General features: G+C 48.5%; 1 protein-coding gene across 1 annotated transcript in view; it reads left to right on the plus strand.

Moving 5' to 3' along the window:
• Nucleotides 1-20334, plus strand: part of XKR6 (XK related 6) — a 271546-nt gene that overhangs the window by 215356 nt on the left and 35856 nt on the right. Inside the window, exon 2 of the mRNA XM_025185363.3 lies at nt 16668-16864. Within this exon, the coding sequence (XP_025041148.3) occupies nt 16668-16864 (197 nt within the window). The remainder of the gene's footprint in view (nt 1-16667; nt 16865-20334) is intronic.

Genomic DNA, 20334 nt, shown 5'->3' on the forward strand with positions numbered 1-20334 from the left:
TCGACCGGTTGTTGACCAGTGATTTAGGGGCGAGATCTAGTGCCGCCATGCTACGGCGGGGGGGGGGGGGTGCCGTGTCCGTGCGCAGACGTGGATCGTTACAGCACGGTACCCGCCAGTTTTGGCTGGATCCTAGGTGACCCTGTCTTGGACACAAGCACTGTGGTCACTTGTGCAAGGACCGGGAAGGGCCGTGATTAGTAAACGCACGTGTGGTCAACCGCTTTCTTCTGGAGTGGGAGAAATCCTGCAGGTCCTATAGGAGCCACGTCTCCCCAAAGGACTCCACCATACAGCACAGAATCACAGAACCCTAGAACTGGAAGGGACCTTGAAAGGTCATTGAGTCCAGTCCCCTGCCCCCACGGCAGGACCAAGCACCATCTAGCTCATCCCTGACAGGTGTCTGTCCAACCTGCTCTGAAATATCTCCAGGGATGGAGATTCCACAACGTCCCTGGGCAATTTATTCCAGTGTTTCACCACCCGGACAGGTGGGAAGTTTTTCCTAAGGTCCAACCTAAACCTCCCTTGCTGCAGTTTAAGCCCATTGCTTCTTGTCCTGTCCTCAGAGGCCAAGGAGAACTATTTTTCTCCTTCCTCCTTGTGACACCCTCTTAGGTACTTGAAAACCTCTCTCAGTCTTCTCTTTTCTAAAGGAAACAAGCCGAATTCCTGCAGCCTTGCCTCACGGCTCATGTTTTCTAGACCTTTCTTCATTTTTGTTGCTCTTCGCAGGACACTGATCAAGCGCTCTGCCTGCTTGGGTGGAACTCCAAAGGGAGCTGTACGCCTAGGCTATGTCTAGACTGCAAGCCTCTTTCGAAAGAGGCTTTTTCAAAAGATACTTTTGAAAGAGCCTCTTTCAAAAAAGAGCGTCTAGACTGCACGCGGGACTTTCGAAAAAGCAAGCCGCTTTTTCGAAAGAAAGCAGCCAGTGAGTCTGGATTCTCTCTTTCTAAAAAGCCCTGTTGGCATTCAAGAATGCCTTTTTTCGAAAGAGCACTTTCGAAAAAAGGCGTTCTTCCTCGTGAAATGAGGTTTGCCGCCGTCGAAAGAAAAGCCGCGTTCTTTCGATTTAATTTCGAAAGAACGCGGCTGCAGTCTAGATGCAGGTGAAGTTTTTTCGAAAAAAGGCTACTTTTTTCGAAAAAACCCCTGAGTCCGGACACAGCCCTAGACGGAGAATTCGGTCCGAGATGAAATTGGCCAGTGATTCAGGGGGGAGAGCTAGCACCGCCATGTGTGGGTGGGAGGGGAGCACATTGCGTTAAGGGCGTTGTGAATGTTCCTCCCACCCCGCATGCTTTATGAAATTGTCTTTTGGATACGAATATGCAGAATGCGAAGACACTTGGGATGAAATGCCCCATGCAACCTATCGATTGTAATAGTTCACTGGGTCTGTGTCTCTTACTTTGGTGTATGTATCTCTCTGGTATGGAAAGCTAGAGAGATAGGGTATGGCAGCCACAATGAGCACCACACCGGAAAGCTCTGTCCCAGTATTGCTCTCGCCTGCAGGCTCCGCCCCCAGTAGATCGTATTGACCGTTATTCCTGGCCAATCAGAGCTGCAGGGGGGCAGTGCCTGCAGGGAAGCATGGGTCGCAGGGATCCACCTGTTCTCCCCCACCACCAAATGGGAGCTGCCCCAGGTACGTGCTCCACACCCCAACCCCCTGCCCTGTGCCCTCTTGCACTCTCACCCCTTCCCAGACCTCACCCTGCCCTGAACCCCACCTGCTCCCCCAGCCCTCCCCACACCCCAACTTCCTACCTTGTGCCCTCTTGCACTCCCATCCCTTCCCAGACCCCACCCTGCCCTGAGCCCCCTCCTGCACACTAACTCCCTCCTAGCCCCTGTACCCCCAGTGCCCTCCCACGCATTCCCTAATTTCCTCTCTGACCCTTCTGCCCTCAGCCCCCTCCCACATCTCAAATCCCTTAGCCCCTTCCCGCATACTGATCCCCTAATTTTTGGTCCCACCCCAGAGCCTAGGAGGCCCTACAAAATCAGGGTTTAGCTGATCGCCATATTTGGGGTCGGGAAGGAATTTTCCTCCAGGGTAGATTGGCAGAGGCCCTGGAGGTTTTTTGCCTTCCTCTGTAGCATGGGGCACAGATCAGCTGGAGGACTCTCTGCATGTTGGGGCCTTCAAAGTATTTGAAGGCTTCAATATCTGAGATCTAGGTGAGAGGATTATTCTAAGAGGGGTGGGTGAGATTCTGTGGCCTGCACTGTGCAGGGGGTCAGACTAGATGATCATAATGGTCCCTTCTGGCCTTAAAGTCTATGGGTCTATGAGAATCTTGTAGTCCTAGACCACCAGAAGGGTTAATCCAGCCTTGGTGGCAAATGTACACATTTGGGATATGTCTATACTACAGGGTTTTGTCGACAAAACTCTACCTGCATCTACCCGCCGCTGCGTTCTGTCGACATAACATCAACAGAACTCAGCAGTTTTGTCGACGGCTGTAAATCTCATTCTACGAGGAATAACGCCTCTTGTCAACAGAACTCTGTCGCCAGAAGGCGTTATTGCGTCTACACTGTCCTGCCGGCAAAGCGGCTTGTTGTGTCCACAGAACTGGATGCAGTCTAGGCCCTCTTTGTCGACAGAAGCGTTGTCGACAGTATCTGTCGACACAACTTCTGTCGACAAAAGCCTGTCGTCTAGACGTACCCTCTAGTCTCTTAAGTAGGGTCTTTTTGAGCACCTTCATCTCCTATGTGCTCAGCACTTCTCGGGATTTGGCCCTTAAGAATTCCTGGGCTTCATTCAAAGGCCGCTGAAGTCAGTGAAAAAACTTGCACTGACTTCAGTGATCTTCGGCTCACTCCTCTTTATCGTGCAGCTCACAGGATCAGGCCCTGGGTCTGTCACCACCTGGGCCCTTTTTTTCATTTCTAAAGGAGGGCGGTTGAGCCTGAATTGGTGTCACTGAAAACACACGCTGCGAAAACGCCAGCGGTGTATGGCTTTAGCTGCCTTTCTCTAGGCCTTTTTAATGGCTTCAGTGGGAACCGGGATGTTTTGCCGCAGCCCGTAATGGGGGCAGGCTGAGTGTCAGTGTTTTAAAGAAACAAATACCTTTAAAATAAGAGCAGCACTGAAGATTACAGGTTTGGAGCTGGTTTTAGCTTCCCTCTTAGCTCAGGGTGGTAAGAAGATTATATGGCATCTCCTGCTCTCTGTTGACTAACATGTTTCTGAAGCAGTGGCATAGCAAGGGGGGGCAGTTGCCCCTGGGTGCCATGCTAGTCATCCCTCGGCTCATCTGCTCCTCCTCCACCCGCCACCGCCAGTTGGAGCCTCTTCCCCTCCTCTCTGCCCCCTGCCCGACCCTCCTCCATCTCTGCCAGCAGATTAGTGCATGCGGGGGTTCTGGCCCCAAACTGGAGGGGGCGGGGGAAGACATGGTACAAGCTCCTCCCCCCGTCCTCCCAGGGTCGGGCTCAGCTGTGCGCCAGGTTCGGGGCCCCACCGGGCAGCAGGGGCGGGGCACAAATTTTGCCTCCACCCCCAAGCGCATAACATCCTCGCTGTGCCTCAGTTCTGAAGCCATGTCTACACTACAGGGGCTATAATAGAGGCTTAGCTATGCCACTGTGCTATGTGTAGATGCGGCCTACAGCAACAGAAGGGGGTTTTCTGTTGCTGTAGCAACCCCATCTCCCACACGACAGTATCTAGGTCGACGGAAGCGTTCTCCTGTGAAGCTAGCAGTGTGTACACTGGGCATGATGGGGTATTCTGGTACTCACGGGTGTGCCTTTTGAATAATGATATAATTTATAACTTAAATAGTCAAAATTAGGAGAAATATAGTCCCAGGTCACTGTGGTGTACTGCTAGTAATTTTTGTTCGTACTGTACACTTCAGGAAAGAATCTGAAGCCAATGGGGCACTGCGTAGACTCTGGGGACTGCCTGGACAGAACAGCTGGCAAAATTGGGGCTGTACTTAGTATGCTGCATACGGGGATATGAATGTGCACCCCCCTCCAATGCTGCTGCCTCTGTATCAGAGACAGCAGGGGGACAAGCAGCCCACCTAATCCCTGCATGAAAATTTCAGCCGTTACGTGTTTCCATAAATAAATGCATTTTAACATCCCTAGTTGAATAATGGATTCCCAAAAGTGCTTGCAACAAATGACTGTTGTTCAGGTCCTACTATGTATGAGGCATGAATGTGTGAACAACAGTCAGTGTTTATGGAAGTTTGACACATTGACCCCAGCTGTTTGTCATGTATAAAATTTAAGTTATCTAATCAGGGAATGGGAAGAATACCTGGGGACTCGGAATAGCAAACAGCAAAAATGAAGAATTCCTAGAATGTCTCCAAACTCTCTGAAAAACGAGGAATCCTGTGGCCCTCTAAGTTACTAAATAACTCCCCTCATTTGATATGCTTGTACGTCTATCTACAGGCTGATCCTCTCTAGGCCAGCACACTTCGGGTATGTCTACACTGCATTCCTCTTTCGAGAAAGGAATGCAAATGCAGGCGAGCGAAATTGCAAGTGAAGCGCGGATTTGAATTTCCTGTGCTCCATTGCATAATAGCAGCCACCCGCTTTTTCGAAATACCCTATTTAGAGATAGAAAATGCAGTCTAAATGCAGTTATTTTAAGAAAAACCCTTCTTTTGAAAATAACCCTTAAGCCTCATTTTATAAGGAGTAAGGGTTATTTCGCAAGAAGGGTTTTTTCGCAAAATAACCACGGCTAGACTGCGTTTTTTATCTCGAAAAAGTGGCTGGCCACGATTATGCAAATGAAACGTGGGAAATTCAAATCCGCACTTCATTTGCAATTTTGTTTGTCTGCATTTGCATTCCCCTCTCAAAAGAGGAATGCAGTGTAGACATACCCTTCTTGTCCGGCACCATCCATGGTCTGGCATGATTTGAATTCGCCAGATGTCCACTTATCATGGGTGTGACCAAATTTCCTGCAGTCCCATTGTCAAGGCCTTTTCCCCACTCTGGCATGATAAATGCAGAAGTGGGGGCCCACACAACTTATCTTTCCAGGCTTTGGTATAAAACTTCCCCCCAAATCTTAAAAACCTAGATATGGGGGATAAAAATCCGCTGCTGCCACCCAAGTAATGATAAGGAAACCAGGGAGAGACCTCTTGGGAAATCTCAGCCCCTATTGTATAACCAGGACACAAAAAATTAACCAATACCAGGTTAATAAGAAGAGAAAGAAAGATATTTTATTATCACCACAATTAGAAATAAGAACATAAGAATGGCCATACTGGGTCAGACCAAAGGTCCATCCAGCCCAGTACCCTGTCTGCCAACAGCGGCCAATGCCAGGTGTCCCAGAGGGAGTGAATCGAACAGGTAATGATCAAGCGATCTCTCTCCTGCATCCATCTCCACCCTCTGACAAACAGAGGCTAGGGACACTATTCCTTACCCAGCCTGGCTAATAGCCATTACTGGACCTAACCTCTATGAATGTATCTAGTTCTCTTTTAAACCCTGTAATAGTCCTAGCCTTCACAACCGCCTCAGGCAAGGAGTTCCACAGATTGACTATATGCTGTGTGAAGAACTTCCTTTTATTAGTTTTAAACCTGCTACCCATTCACTTCATTTGGTGTCCTCTAGTTCTTCTATTATGGGAACTAATAAATAACTTTTCTTTATTCGCCCTCTCCACACCACTCATGATTTCATAGACCTCTATCATATCCCCCCTCAGTCTCCTCTTTTCTAAACTGAAAAGTCCCAGTCGCTTTAACCTCTCTTCATATATGACAAGGGAGGGATCTCTTGATGATTCCCTGGTCTCTTCACTCCCTTTGGGGCACCTGGCTTTGGCAACGGCTGGGTGGACTTTTGCTCTGACTCAGTCTGACTGTTCTTACGTTCTCATGTTGTTTTTGAAAATTGTGGCCGCAGTGATGACGGTAATGGAAGCTGGATCCAAATAAAAGAGAAAGTTCTCCACGGCAGTTGCTTTCCCCCTAACATTCTTGTGTTGTCCTCCTTTAGTTTGGACATGGCAGCAATACAAGAGGTCCATAGAAGCGTAAATGTATAGAGGATAGTATAGACCTCCAGCGGGGCTGACAACCACCACGGGCCCCTGGACAAGTCGTGCCTAACCAACCTGATTAGCTTCTATGAGGAGGTAACTGGCTCTGTGGACGTGGGGAAGGTGGTGGATGTGATATACCTTGACTTTAGCAAGGCTTTTGATACGGTCTCCCACAATATTCTTGCCAGCAACTTAAGAAAGTATAGATTGGATAAATGGACTGTAAGGTGGATAGAAAACTGGCTAGATTGTTGGGCCCAACGGGTAGTGATCAATGGCTCAATGTCTGGTTGGCAGTCGGTTTCAAGCAGAGTGCCCCAAGGATCGGTTCTAAGGCCGGTTTTGTTCAACATCTTTATTAATGATCTGGATGAGGGGATGGATTGCACCCTCAGCAAGTTTGCGGATGACACTTAGCCAGAGGGGAGGTGTAGATACATTGGAGGGCAGGGATAGGGTCCAGAGTGACCTAGACAAATTGGAAGATTGGGCCAAAAGAAATCTGATGAGGTTCAACAAGGACAAGTGCAGAGTTCTGCACTTGGGATGGAAAAATCCCAAGCATAGTTACTGTGGCTAAGCAGCAGTTCAGCAGAAAAGGACCTGGGGATTATAGTGGATGAGAAGCCAGTAATAAAAATAATCAACAATCATTTTCTGAGCCTAATGACGGATTGCTCACAACTCTGTCAGCATGTACACAAGGTTCACGTGGCAAGTGATATTAATTGCCGCGTTGATTCTGTTTTTAATTAGCGTAATTGTTTAATTTGCCATCTCGCTTCCCTGATGCCATGTCTCTAGCCTTTTTATTATTATTATTATTATTATTTATTATTTATTACAATGAAAACTGTGCACCACATTCTAAGTGGATGTAAATAGTTGTAGCTCTTACCAGTTGAGCATTTCGCCCAATAACTTATTAGAGGCCAGTAGAAGGGAAACGCTGGATTTGGGCACCTCTGTTTTGATCCCGTCTGTACGATGCCGAGGAAAAGTCTTTCCATCTGCAGCGCTCAAGAGAAAGACAAAGTACCTCAGCCTTCTATTTGCAGCCAGGGATAATCAAACTTCCCGAGCATAAGCAGCGGGATCTGCTGAGGAGATGTCATGGAAATTAACGAGCAGTGAAATAATACATCCTCCACCCCACACCCCCTCCTGCGATCAAACCCAGAAATAGACATTGGTGATTCATTTATTTAACAAATAATAATATGAATGCTAACAATCAGGCCCCTGATTGCCTGCCTCGCCCACAGATCAGTAAACAGGGTCCCTATGCGGCGGATGTGCAGTTACAGCTGCTACGGAAGAGCATGGCGTTCGAAGGCAAGGGCTCTCTCCAGGAAGTCCTGGTACCTGTTGTCGGCAGTGATCTCAACGTCATTCTTGCGAGACTTCTGCCCCTTTGCTGTTTTCACATGCATTCCAAATATGGCTTGCTTTTATGAGAATTGTTGTTGTTTGTTTGTTTGTATTGCCGGGGGCTGCCGGCCATTGCAGGTCCCTGAGCAAGTGGGGAGGGCCAGATCTGCGTCCTGGAAAGGGCGGAGCCTTGGGTGGAAAGGGGCCGGGCTAGGGGCAGCCAGCCTTCAGTGCCGCCTGCCCCAGCCCTCAATGCGGTGCTATGGCAGCCATTTAAAGGCCCTGGGGGTCCGCCTGCCACGGTAGCCACACAGTGGTAGCAGCTAGGAGCCCTGGGCCTTTTGAATCACCAGGCGGCAGGGCAATTGCAGGCCTGTAGCGCCTAGAAGTCCCCAGCCGTAGACTAGGACCCCAGCTGCTGGGCGTGGTGCTCTGTTCCCTACGTAGAGGTGAATGAATTTGCTGCTGCCTTCGCTAACAGACTGGTGGCTTTTAATTTGGGCAGCAGAGGCTCATGCAGTAAGCTCCGGGCACCCAGTCTCAAACCTGCCCACCAATGACAACGCTCTCAGACCAAAGGTTAGACCAAAAAGACAGTCCCTACCCCAGAGAGCTCAGAGTCTAAGGCTGTGTCTACACTGGCACCCTTTTCCGTAAAAGGGATGCTAATGAGACACTTCGGAATTGCAAATCCGCGGGGGATTTCTATATCCCCCGCGGCATTTGCATTTACATGGCTGCTGCTTTTTTCCGGCTCGGGGTTATGCCAGAGAAAAGCACCAGTCTAGATGCGATTTTCCGGAAAATAAACCCTTTTCCGGAAGATCCCTTATTCCTACTTGAAAGTAGGAATAAGGGATCTTCCAGAAAAGGGCTTATTTTTCGCAAGATCACGCCTAGACTGGCGCTTTTCTCCGGCAAAACCCTGAGCCGGAAAAAAGCAGCAGCCATGTTCATGCAAATGCCGCGGGGGATATTTAAATCCCACACGGATTTGCAATTCCGAAGTGTCTCATTAGCATCCCTTTTACGGAAAAGGGTGCCAGTGTAGACACAGCCTAAGTGTAACCCACAGACCTAGTGTGGCTACCATGCAGTGGCACCTAGACCACAGCAACAGTTAAGATCAAGAGACCTCTACAGCACGGGCTAGGAGCCAGCTGGCTTTTAGCTCAGAGGGTAGAGGTTCCTATTCTTTGCTCCAGAGGTCACAGGTTCAAATTCATCTGGTGGTGGTTGCATAAGACAAGATCCAACAGATGGATAAAGACAGACACACCTTTCAAGGAAGATGTGGAGATAATGGAGAGGGTCCAGAGAAGAGTGACGAAAGGTTTAGAAGACATGAACTATGAGGAAAGACTGAAAGAATTGGTTTTGTTTAGTTTGGAAAAAAAGAAGACTGAGAGGGCACAGGATAGCAGCTTTCAGGTATCTAAAAGGGTATTTACAAGGAGGAGGGAGAAAAATTGTTCTCCTTGGCCTCTGAATTGACCCAGTGTATCAATCATTATGGTATTGATCCATCGGTAGTGGAGACCTAAGTCACCTTCTCACTTGCAGGCGATGCCTCATGCATCATTTTCTACCACACCTGGTTTTCCTTTTCAGTGGGAGCCAAATACTGCTCACATTTCCCACACAAGTAGATCCGTGAGGCCCGATCTTCTCTGTAAATTACACTGGAATAAATCAGAATAACTCCTCTGTGGCCAACGGGAGTCACTCCGGATTGACACTGGTATAAACAGAATAAAATGTATGCTGTGTAGGTCACACAAGTAGGGAGACCAGAATTTGGACCTGCTTGGTCTCCCATCTGACACCTGACCCTGTCTAGTTAGGAGAGTATGTAGCAGGCAGGTTGAGAAATGAAAGCCCGCTCTACTCTATGGAGCTGGCTGGAAATACCAGTCTAATGCTGTTTGCCTAACTTGTTTTCAGGCCTCTGACTCTTTTGCTTTTTGGAAGCAGGAATGTAGTGAATTTGCCCAGCTCATTTTGGGTGCGACTGCCGTTTAAGTAGTAAATGATGATGATGGTAATTGTGCCAAGAGGAACTCTGGGACGTCTGCCAGAGCAAAGCGAACCATCAGCCCCGTTTGTGTTTCAAGAAAGTTGTCTCTAAGCCCTGCCCCAAATTAGTTACATGGCACAATATCCTGGCAGGACCTATATTTAAAATTTTTGCCAAGATTTTCAAAAATAGGAGACTCCAGTTAGGTGCCTGAATGCATAATTAGGCTCTGAACTAAACAGCGTGGCATTCAAATGTGCAGCACACGCCTCAGCTCCCGCTGAAGTCAACTGTAGCTTCGTGCTGTTCTGCGCTTTTGAAAATTAGGACATTTTCTTTGGTGCTTAAATATAGATCGAGGAGTCTAACTTTAGGGTCCTGGTTTGGAAAATCTAGGCCAATAACACACCGGGGGTGAAAATATTTATTTCTTTTCCTTGGGCTTATTTAACTATATGGGCCAAGTTAAAGCCGGAAACGCCCCCTCCCAAAAACATACGTAGATGTGGCTATATTAGGATAAGCACATTGATAGTGTTCAGTTCCCACTCAAGACAGAGAATTAGCTGTACTTGTAAAGAGTACTTTTATACCAGTATAACTGCATCTGTTTACCGGTATAGCCATGCTGGTAAAAAATTCTGAAATTTGATTTGTCCTTTTCATATGTGTTCATTTTTTTTAATTGTATCCTTTGGTATATATGGTTGTGACTATTTTCTTCCACTATTTCATCTGAGGAAGTGGGTCTGGCCCACGAAAGCTCATCACCTAATAAACCATCTTGTTAGTCTTTAAAGTGCTACATAGTCCTGTATTTTATATCCCTAACTGATATAGTTACAGGCCTGTTGATGGGGGCTGGGTAGGGTGGGAAAAGAAGGCAGACTTTCCCAGGCCGGAGTCCGGAAATAGCAGCAGTTGGAGCCCAGAGCCCTTTAGCCAGAGTCGTGGATGGTACACACCAAGCAGCACTGAAGAGCTGGCTGAGGGGGCCCAGAACCAAGCCCCGCACTGTCCCACAAATTGCACGGGGCCTGGTGAAGTCTGTCAGCCGCCCGGTGTATCATTAGGCACCATGATTTTGAGCAATACAATAATCAGCCAGTGTCGGTGCAAAAGGTAGAGGTTTGGGGTACAAAGAACCGGTTGGTCAAATATAACATAAGAACGGCCAGGCCAGACCAAAGGTCCATCTGGCCCAGTGTCCTGTCTGCTGACAGTGGCCAATGCCAGGTGCCCAGAGGAAGTGAACATAACAGGGAATCCTCATCCCCTGTCGCTCATTCCTTGCTTCAGACAATCAGAGGCAGGGACAGAAATGTATTTATGGAAGTAAAACCAAAGTCCCGGAAAGCAGTTTTAAAATAATTGATCAGAAACATTCCCGGAAGTATGTGGGAACGAGCAGCATGAGATGCCCAAACAGGTAACACGGAAGCCAAAGTGATTCACTTCCTCTCTGGGACCTTATTTCTCCTGCTGTGAAATGGGAAGACTGTTTCGCTAGCTCATATTCGCTCAGCTGAATTGCTCAATGCTTGCAAAGTACTTTCAAGAAAAAAAAGCCCCCAAAGTGAGGAGTATTATTTAGAGCTACTCAAACTTATTTTTGATGCAAAATAGTGGGGTTTTTTTTAAGAAAAACTTAAAAATGGAATCTGATTTTTCTACTAGTAAAACTGGAAAATCCAAAATGTTTGGGGTTATGAGTTTTCTTTTTTTCTCTCTATTCTTCTCCCTGCTTTCCTTACTCCCTCCTTCTATCTTACCACTGAAAGGGAGATGTGAAAAAAGGGGGAAATCACCTTTTTTCTTCCCCATCCAAAAAAAACCCCTGAAAAATTCAGTTTTTTTCATAAACGATTTTTTTGTTGCTGGTTTGTGTATTTTTCACTAAATCTACTCTGTTTTGCAGCCAGCTCTAATACTATGGAAAGATAATGCAGCAAATAATTAAGCAATCAATTTGCAAACATCTAGAAGATAATAAGGTGATAAGTAACAGTCATCATGGATTTGTCAAGAACAAATCCTGTCAAATCACTCTGATAGCTTTCTTTGACAGGGTAGCAAGCCTTGTGGATAGGCAGGAAGTTCTGGGTCTAGTTCTGTTCAGTGTCTTCATCAGTGATTTTGATACTGTGAGGAGAGAACATTTATAAAATTTGCCAATTCTATCAAGCTGGGAGGGGCTGCGGGTGCTTTGGAGGTTAGGGTCAGAATTCCAAATGATCTGGACAAAGTGGAGAAACAGCCTGCAGTAAACAGGATGAAATGCAACAAGGACAAGTACTCTGCTTAGGAAAAAGCCATCAGTTATGCACATACAAAATGGGACGTACTTGCCTAGGAAGGAACCCTGCAGAAAGGTATCTGGGGGTCATAGTGGACCACACGCGAAATGTGAGTCAACAGTGTAACACTGCTGCAAAAAAAGTGAACATCCTTCTGGGATGTATTAGGAGAAGTGTTTTCAGCCAAGACACACAAAGTCATTCTTCTGCTCTACTCTGCACGGATTAGGCCTCGGTTGGAGTACTGTGTCCAGTTCTGGACACCACATTTCAGGGAAGATGTAAACAAATTGGAGAAAGTCCAGAAAAGAGCAATACAAATAGTGAAGGATTTAGAGAGCATGACCTATGAGGGAAGACTGAAAGAACTGGGCTTGTTTAGTTTGGGAAAGAGAAGACTGAGAGGGGACATGAGAGCAGCTTTCAAGTTCCTAAAAGGGTGTCACAAGGAGGTTCGAGAAAAATTATTCACCCTCACCTCTGAGGACAGGACAAGATGCAATGGGCTGAAATTGCAATTTCAATGGGCTGAAATTGCAATGGGCTGAAATTGCAACAAGGTTGACAGCGTGTAGTCAACCTGTGGAACTCCTTGCCAGAGGAGGCTGTGAAGGCTAGGACTGTGAAGGCTAGTTCCTCTTGGTTCTGAGGACAGGACAAGGAGTAATGGGCTTAAAGTGCAGCAGGGGAGGTTTAGATTGGACATTAGGAAAAAATTCCTAACTGTCAGGGTGGTCAAATACTGGAATAAATTGCCAAGGGAGGTGGTGGAATCTCCCTCTCTGGAGATATTTAAGAACAGGTTAGATAGACATCTGTCAGGGATGGTGTAGACGGAGCTTGATCCTGCCTTGAGGGCGGGGGGCTGGACTCGATGACCTCTCGAGGTCCCTTCCAGTCCTATTATTCTATGATTCTATAATAGAGTTTAAAGAGAAGCTAGATAATTTCATGGAGGTTGGGTCCATAAAAGGCTATTAGCCAGGGGGTAAAATGGTGTCCTTGGCCTCTGTTTGTCAGAGGCTGGAGATGGATGGCAGGAGACAAATCGCTTGATCATTGTCTTCGGTCCACCCTCTCTGGGGCCCCTGGTGCTGGCCACTGTCGGCAGACAGGATACTGGGCTAGATGGACCTTTGGTCTGACCCAGTACGGCCGTTCTTATGTTATGTTTATGTTATGTTACATTAGGAAAAACTTTCTGCCTGTCAGGGTGATGAAACACTGGAATAAATTACCTAGGGACGTTGTGGAATCTCCATCACTGGAGATATTTAAGAGCAGGTTAGACAGACACCTGTCGGGGATGGTCTAGACCAGCAGTTCCCAACCGCTGATCTGTGGACCGATACCGGTCTGCGAACTGCTGGCTGCCAGGCCGTGGCAGTTGCCAGAGCTCAAGTCGGCTGTTCGTGGCAGCTTAGCTCCGGCAGCCCCGGTGGGGGCAGGAGGAGACGGAGCAGGAAGTGCCTCCATCGTCCCCCTTTTCCTCCTCCATGCTTGGGGAGATGCGCTTAGGGAGGGAGGGAGTGTGAAGGGGCATTGCCAATGCGTTATCCAGTGGCGGTGCTGGGGCTGAGGCGGAGGCAGGCAGGAGACGAAGCAGGAGGCACCTCCGTCCCTCCTCTCCTCTCAGTAATGGCAGCTGGATGGAGCTCTGCTTTTCCCCATTCCACCCACAGAGGCACACGATGAGTTTGGGGAGGGAGGGACGGCGAAGGAGGAGGAAACACGTGACTTTGTCCAAGTCCCGTCATTCCTTGGTGCCTCAGTTTCCCCACCTGTGAAATGGGGGGGATGACCCTGACATCCTTTGTAACGCGCTTTGAGATCTGTGAGTGAAAAGAGCAGGGTGGTATTATATTATTCCATGGGCTTTTTGAGTGGGTTGTACCTTTATGGCAATGGGTATTTATAAGAGGGCTCTTTTAAACTGAATGTAACTAGAAATCAAAGAGAAATATTGACCTCACCTTTGGGATTTCGTTGCCCCTGTGGATTCTTGTGGGATCCAGTGTGGTGCTTATAGGGAAGGGTCTGTGGAAACCTCTGAAGTGTTGAAAACTCCGAACCTTGCCAAAAAATCACGATGTTTGACACAACAATCCATTTGGAGTCCTTTTTGTTTGCCTTCTGCTCGCTGCGGCGCTGGGGCTGGGGCTTACACACTTTTCCTTGCCCCCTTGAGAGCTACAAATGTTAAAAAACCACCACCGTAAGCTGAGAGGCTCCCCGAATCCCCTGACTCCAGGAGCTGAGATCGCTAGGAACCGCACCAGCGATGACACCACTCGTGATAAAACCGAGAGGGCTGGGCGCATGGCGGGTGGCGTTTGGAAAGGGCTGAGAAGCCAGCGGTGGCAGCGGGATGAAGGCTGTCCTCTGAGCACAGAAGCAGCTGCGATCCACAGATGCCGTCAGCCTGAGGCCTGTTCTGTAAAGGCAGAGCCCCCTCTGTTGGCAGTTCTGGGTCATTTGCTGTTTCCTGGCGTCTTCATGCAATGACTGGTTGGGTTGAATCAAAATACAGGACTATGGAGCACTTTAAAGACTAACAAGATGGTTTATTAGGTGATGAGCTTTCGTGGGCCAGACCCACTTCCTCCGATCAAATAGTGGAAGAAAATAGTCACAACCAGATATACCAAAGGATACAATTAAAAAAAATGAACACATATGAAAAGGACAAATCAAATTTCAGAACAGAAGGCAGATGCGGGGGGCGGGGGGAAGGTAAATGTCTGTGAGCTAATGATATTAGAGGTGATAATTGGGGAAGCTATCTTTGTAATAGGTAAGATAACTGGAGTCTTTGTTAAGACCCCCGCGTAAAGAATTTTAGCATGAATAACAGTTCAGAGGATTCTCTTTCAAGTGAAGTCTTAAAAGACTTTTGAAGCAGGATGCAGGTAATTAAGTCGTTGAGACAATGTCCTTTCTGGTTGAACTGGCAAGAAACTGTTTTTTCTTTGTGATCCTGTCTAATATCTGTTTTGTGGGCTTTATACCAGGTGCGGGGAACCTCTTTTGGGTCGGGGGCCGCTGACCCACAGAAAAATTAGTCGGGGGCCCACACAAGCGAGAAGCAAAAAAAAGCCCTTTGGGGACCCAGACAAGTACATTTTGTGTGCTCCAGTCCTGCAAGAGAACAGTGGTGCGGGGCTGTCATACTTCCCAATGTTGGGGGGGAGAGCCCTGAGGCTCAGGAGCTGGATCTAGACAAGCCAGGGGCCGCAGGTTCTGCACCCCTGCTTTCCATGGTGGTTAACTGTCAAAGATGGGGTCGCAAAAGGCAGACATCTCAGAGTTACAGGACTCGCTGCCCCTCTGTGCCCGTCCTGGTCTCTTGGGGGAATGCCTGCACTGCGTGGTAATCCTAGGTCTTGTGGTCTCCGCATTTCCAGCCCTGCGCATGAGCGGCCGCACTGCACTGGAACCCTGGGCTTACAGTTCCTGGACCAGGGTGTCTCCGCCATAGCATGCGACACAGACCTTATGATTTTGGGCTGTGGCTGGAGTTGCCGCTGCAGAATGACTGTGTTCGCGGCCAAGTCACAGCCGGACTCAGGCTCTGACCCCTTCTGACCCCTTGGGTGCTTGCTGAGCAGAACCAAACTGATCTGTATGTAGACAGATGGGGACTTTGAGGACATAGTGGACCACAAGGGATCTAGGGGTTCTAGTGGACCACAAGCTGAATATGAGTCAGCAGTGTGATGCTGTTGCACAAAAAGCAAACGTGATTCTGGGATACATTAACAGGTGTGTTGTGAGCAAGACACGAGACATTGTTCTTCCGCTCTACTCTGCACTGATTAGGCCTCAGCTGGAGTATTGTGTCCAGTTCTGGGCACCGCATTTCAAGAAAGATGTGGAGAAATTGGAGAGGGTCCAGAGAAGAGCAACAAGAATGAGGAAAGGTCTAGAGAACATGAGCTATGAGGGAAGACTGAAGGAATTGGGCTTGTTTAGTTTGGAAAGGAGAAGACTGAGGGGGGACATGATAGCGGTTTTCAGGTATCTAAAAAGGTGTCACAAGGAGGAGGGAGAAAAATTGTTCTCCTTGGCCTCTGAGGATAGAACAAGAAGCGATGGGCTTAAACTGCAGCAAGGGAGGTTTAGGTTGGACATTAGGAGAAAGTTCCTAACTGTCAGGGTGGTGAAACACTGGAATAAGTTGCCCAGGGAGGTTGTGGATTTTGAAATAAGTAGCCTGTTATCTCAAAATAACGGGCTTGGTCCACTTCTTATTTCGAAATAAGGGGGGTTATTTCGAAATAACTCCCTGGTGTAGACCAGGGCTAAGACAGGGAAAGCTGTCCTGCTCTCTCCTCTTCCCACCTTTGCAGAGATGGGTGTGTGTGTGTGTGTGTGTGTGTGTGTGTGTCTTCCCACCTTTGCAGAGATGGGTGTGTGTGTGTGTGTGTGTGTGTGTGATGAAATCTTAGACACAGGGCACTGCCTCCTCCGACAGCACTTCTCTGAGTCACTCGCCATCCGTGCTTCAGACTGGAGCAGCTCCACTGTGTGTCTGCCTCTCCCCGACCCCTGCTCTGCAGAGATGGGGCACAGGGCGACACCCTGACGTCAGCCCTCCCCTTCTCCACCATCCTCCCGCTCCGCAGGAGAATCCTGGGAGCAGCTGGGCTGCAGGGCAGAGCCGGGTGGAGGGAGGAGCAGCTGAACACAGGCTGCCAGCTGTAAGTCTGCACCTCTGCTGCTCAGCAGGGCGAGGCAGAGAGAAATGCTGGGAGGGCTGGATCCAGCCCTCCGGCCTGATTTTCCCCACCCCTGGCATAGAAGCACAGCGAGCTCTCCCTCCTGCTCTGAGCCGTTGCTTGCTGTTTGACCTTCTGCATGGCCATTGCCAATGACTCACGGCCGGCTCTGTTCCTTCCCTGTGCTACAGGTATATCCGAACCATGTACCTGGGGATCCAGAGCCAGCGGCGCAAGGAACACCAGCGGCGCTTCTACTGGGCTATGATGTACGAGTATGCAGACGTCAACATGCTGCGCCTCTTGGAGACTTTCCTGGAGAGCGCGCCCCAACTGGTGCTACAGCTCTGCATAATGATCCAAAAGAATCGTGCAGAAACATTACCATGTAAGTGGCCCTCGGCCCCACATCCATTTTCTCGGCCTCTCGTGGCCCTTTTGTGGCCCGTCCCCACTACGTAACCTATCGCGTCAGACGCTGGCACTTTGGACAAAACTCGGTTCAGCTCTGTGCTGCATTTGCTCAGTGAATTTCTGCTGGGCAAAATACTCCGCTCCTTCTATTTTTTAAAGACCCACGTGGTCGAGAGGAATGATCACAAGACTGGGCATTCCTCAGTGCTACTCCTAGCACGGCTACTGACTTGCTGTGTAGCCTTGGGCAATTCACCTAACCTTTGTCTGCTAGTGGGGACAATAAAACATGTCTGCCTCAGTGTTGTGCGGATTAACTGGTAAATGTTTGTGCCGTGCTCCGACTATGTAAAGTGCTATGTTTCATAGGTACGGCTAAGGTGGTCACCCTTAAAAAGTCAACTTTTGCCATGAGTTTAAACACACTTATTGGGACCACAGTTCTGTATGGCTGTGTCTACACTGGCCCCTTTTCCGAAAGGGGCATGGTAATTTTCAACATCGTAATAGGGAAATCCGCGGGGGATTTAAATATCCCCCGCGGGATTTAAATAAAGATGTCCACCGCTTTTTTCCGGCTTGTAGAAAAGCCGGAAAAGAGTGTCTAGACTGGCCCGATCCTCCGGAATAAAGCCCTTTTCCGGAGGATCTCTTATTCCTACCTCGTGCAGGCAGGCCCATACCTAAGGCAAGCCGCTTAGAGAAGACCCCATGAATTGCCCCTTCGGCTCTTGACTTAAGACCTCTGCCTTCCAATCCAGGTTTGCCAAAGCCGGCCTAAATACATCCCCTTCTCCCCACACGCCGAAATCAGGCACTCGTCAGGCCTGAGGGGTGTCGGTGGTGGAGGAGTGAAAGGGAAGTTGACGTTCAGGTGCTGTGCCAATTCTTTGGATAAAAGGCTTCTGGAGAGAATGTTTCTGTCAATTTCAATGAATTTGGATCAGGCCTGAAAGACACGTCCACCCCCAAGGGCTGTCAGTCCAGCAGCTTTCTCCAACCCCAGTTCGCTTTCCTTACAGCTCCAGGGAGGACCCTTTGGCTGAGGTCTCACCTCTTGAGTTCAAGAATATTCCATGTGACCAGTGTTCCCTCTTTTTCCAGCCATGTGCCGAATAAATTTTGTCACGTGCACTGAGACAAGTGTAGACGTGCACCATAAGAATATAAGAACAGCCATACTGGGTCAGACCAAAGGTCCATCCAACCCAGTACCCTGTCTGCCAACAGTGGCCAATGCCAGGTGTCCCAGAGGGAGTGAATCGAACAGGTAATGATCAAGCCATCTCTCTCCTGCCATCCATCTCCACCCTTTTACAAACAGAGGCTAGGGACACCATTCCTTACCCATCCTGGATACTAGCCATTTATGGACTTAACCTCCATGAATTTATCTAGTTCTCTTTTAAAACCCTGTTATAGTCCTAGCCTTCACAACCTCCTCAGGCAAGGAGTTCCACAGATTGACAATGCACTGTGTGAAGAACTTCCTTTTATTTATTTTAAACCTGCTACCCATTAGTTTCATTTGGTGGCTCCTAGTTCTATATTATGGGAACAAGTAAAACACAGGTGGGCAGATGTGGGCTGTCAATCAGCTGGGTGGCACCTGAATCTGTTCTGGGCAGCTGCCCAAGTGCTCAGCTTACCGATGTGACCACAGGTACAAGTGACACCTCCTTTTCAGCAGACAAACAGCCGCAAGAGGTGATGAAGTGAGTGAAATCTATAGCAAAGTTGGCTTTTGGTGGCCATAATTATATTAGCACTTTATATCTTCAGAGCACGGGGCAGACATGAACAAGGTGATCTTCACTGGAGCCCTGTGAGTGACATGCAAATGGGGAAACCGAGGTAGAAAGAGGTGGCTTGGAGAGATTTGCTCGAGGTTCTGTGATGGCAGATTCAGGATTAGAATTCAGAAGTGCCTGGCCATCTACCATGCTTGCTGCCTCTCCTCAGTTGGTAAAGTATAGAGAACGCATCTTTACTGAGATGTGCCAACAAAGAGTGCACTGCACAAAAAAAATGTGTTGATGGGCTGTTCGGCAAAGAAGTCAAACTGCAGCAAGATGGCTAGAAAATGATCCAGCTGAAATTGACAGGATATTTGAAAAAGCATCGTCTGAGACACGATGGCTTGGTTGTGCGGGTGGCAAGTTTCGCAAAGGATCCTGATCTCTAACGTGCAGCATCTGTTCTGAGCTCGTTAAGCCTGTTGCTGAGCTGACGTTTGTCCCAAGTGTCAGCTGGTAGTTTCCTTCTCAGGGCCTTCTCTACATTCATGTTTTCATACGGGCACTCACAGGTGGGAACACTCCTCTGACACGGCCATTTCCCTATTGCAGAAGCCAGCTGATCTTTGGATATTTGCAATAGGGAAACTAATGCATGTTTTGATCTCTGTAGGACAAGCTTGCCTGTCACTTGGGGAAGGCGCCGTTTGTTCACATATGGAAGATCCAGTCTCAAACTCAGCCCTGTACATATGTGAATTTCTGGGAAGGCAAAAGTGCCGGGAGAAAACTCAAGTAGGACGTGACTCTAGAGGATGTAGTGGAGTTGAGTTTTGGTCTGATAGAAGTCACTTACATCACTGCAGCGTGTCTGGTGCACTGAGAAAAAGAGGCTCATAATGTATCTTTTGTACTTGATTTCTGTAGTGCCTGCTGCTACTAGATTGCAAGACCACACCTGGTGCACAACGTAAGGCTTAGTCACCGTGTCACCGTCCTCACAGCGGTACTTTGCTAGTCTTATACAATGCATTGCACAGGTGTTGAGATACTCCTTCCTTCTTCTTTGCAGGAAACAACTCCCCTTACCTGCAATTACACTGAGACATTGCACCAGCTCACAAAATAAAAAAGATTTGTAAAGGGTAAGGTGATCCAGGTGAGCGTTGCTGACGTGTATCCTCTGAACCTACTGAGGGAAGAGCCCTTCCAGGAGCCAATGAGTGTAAATCACGTTGCGTGTTTCTCAGATTTCTGATGCATTAGCTAGAAAAGTGCCGGGACCACGGGACTGAAGCAATTTCTGTAATTGGCATGAATCCTTCCTGTGCCCCTGCTCAACCTCCAAACAGAGGTCTCCCCCGGAGGTCTGGCTGCGTCCTATGAGCCTACATGGCAGCCCTGACATAGGTCGACTTATTGCCTCTGCAGTCCACACCACCCTCCTTCTGTTGGTGGCTCCCCAAGAGTGCTTCTGCTGACGGAAGAGGGGCAGCATGGGGAGCTGAGAGCCAGGGCACAGAGAGCCTCTGGGCAGCAGCTCGGGTGGGAATGGGCAGCTGTGGGCACCTGGGCTCAAGCTGCCCAGCCTGATCGTCAATTTCATGGCTCCACCAGGGAGCGGTGAAATCGACAAGACAGCCAACAGCCGCTGTACGTCACCCGGCGTTTACACTGACACTGCGTCACCCTCCCTACACGGACATAA

This window comes from Pelodiscus sinensis, chromosome 3 (assembly GCF_052426305.1).
Source record: "Pelodiscus sinensis isolate ZL-2025 chromosome 3, ASM5242630v1, whole genome shotgun sequence".
In the NCBI taxonomy this organism is placed as follows: domain Eukaryota; kingdom Metazoa; phylum Chordata; order Testudines; family Trionychidae; genus Pelodiscus; species Pelodiscus sinensis.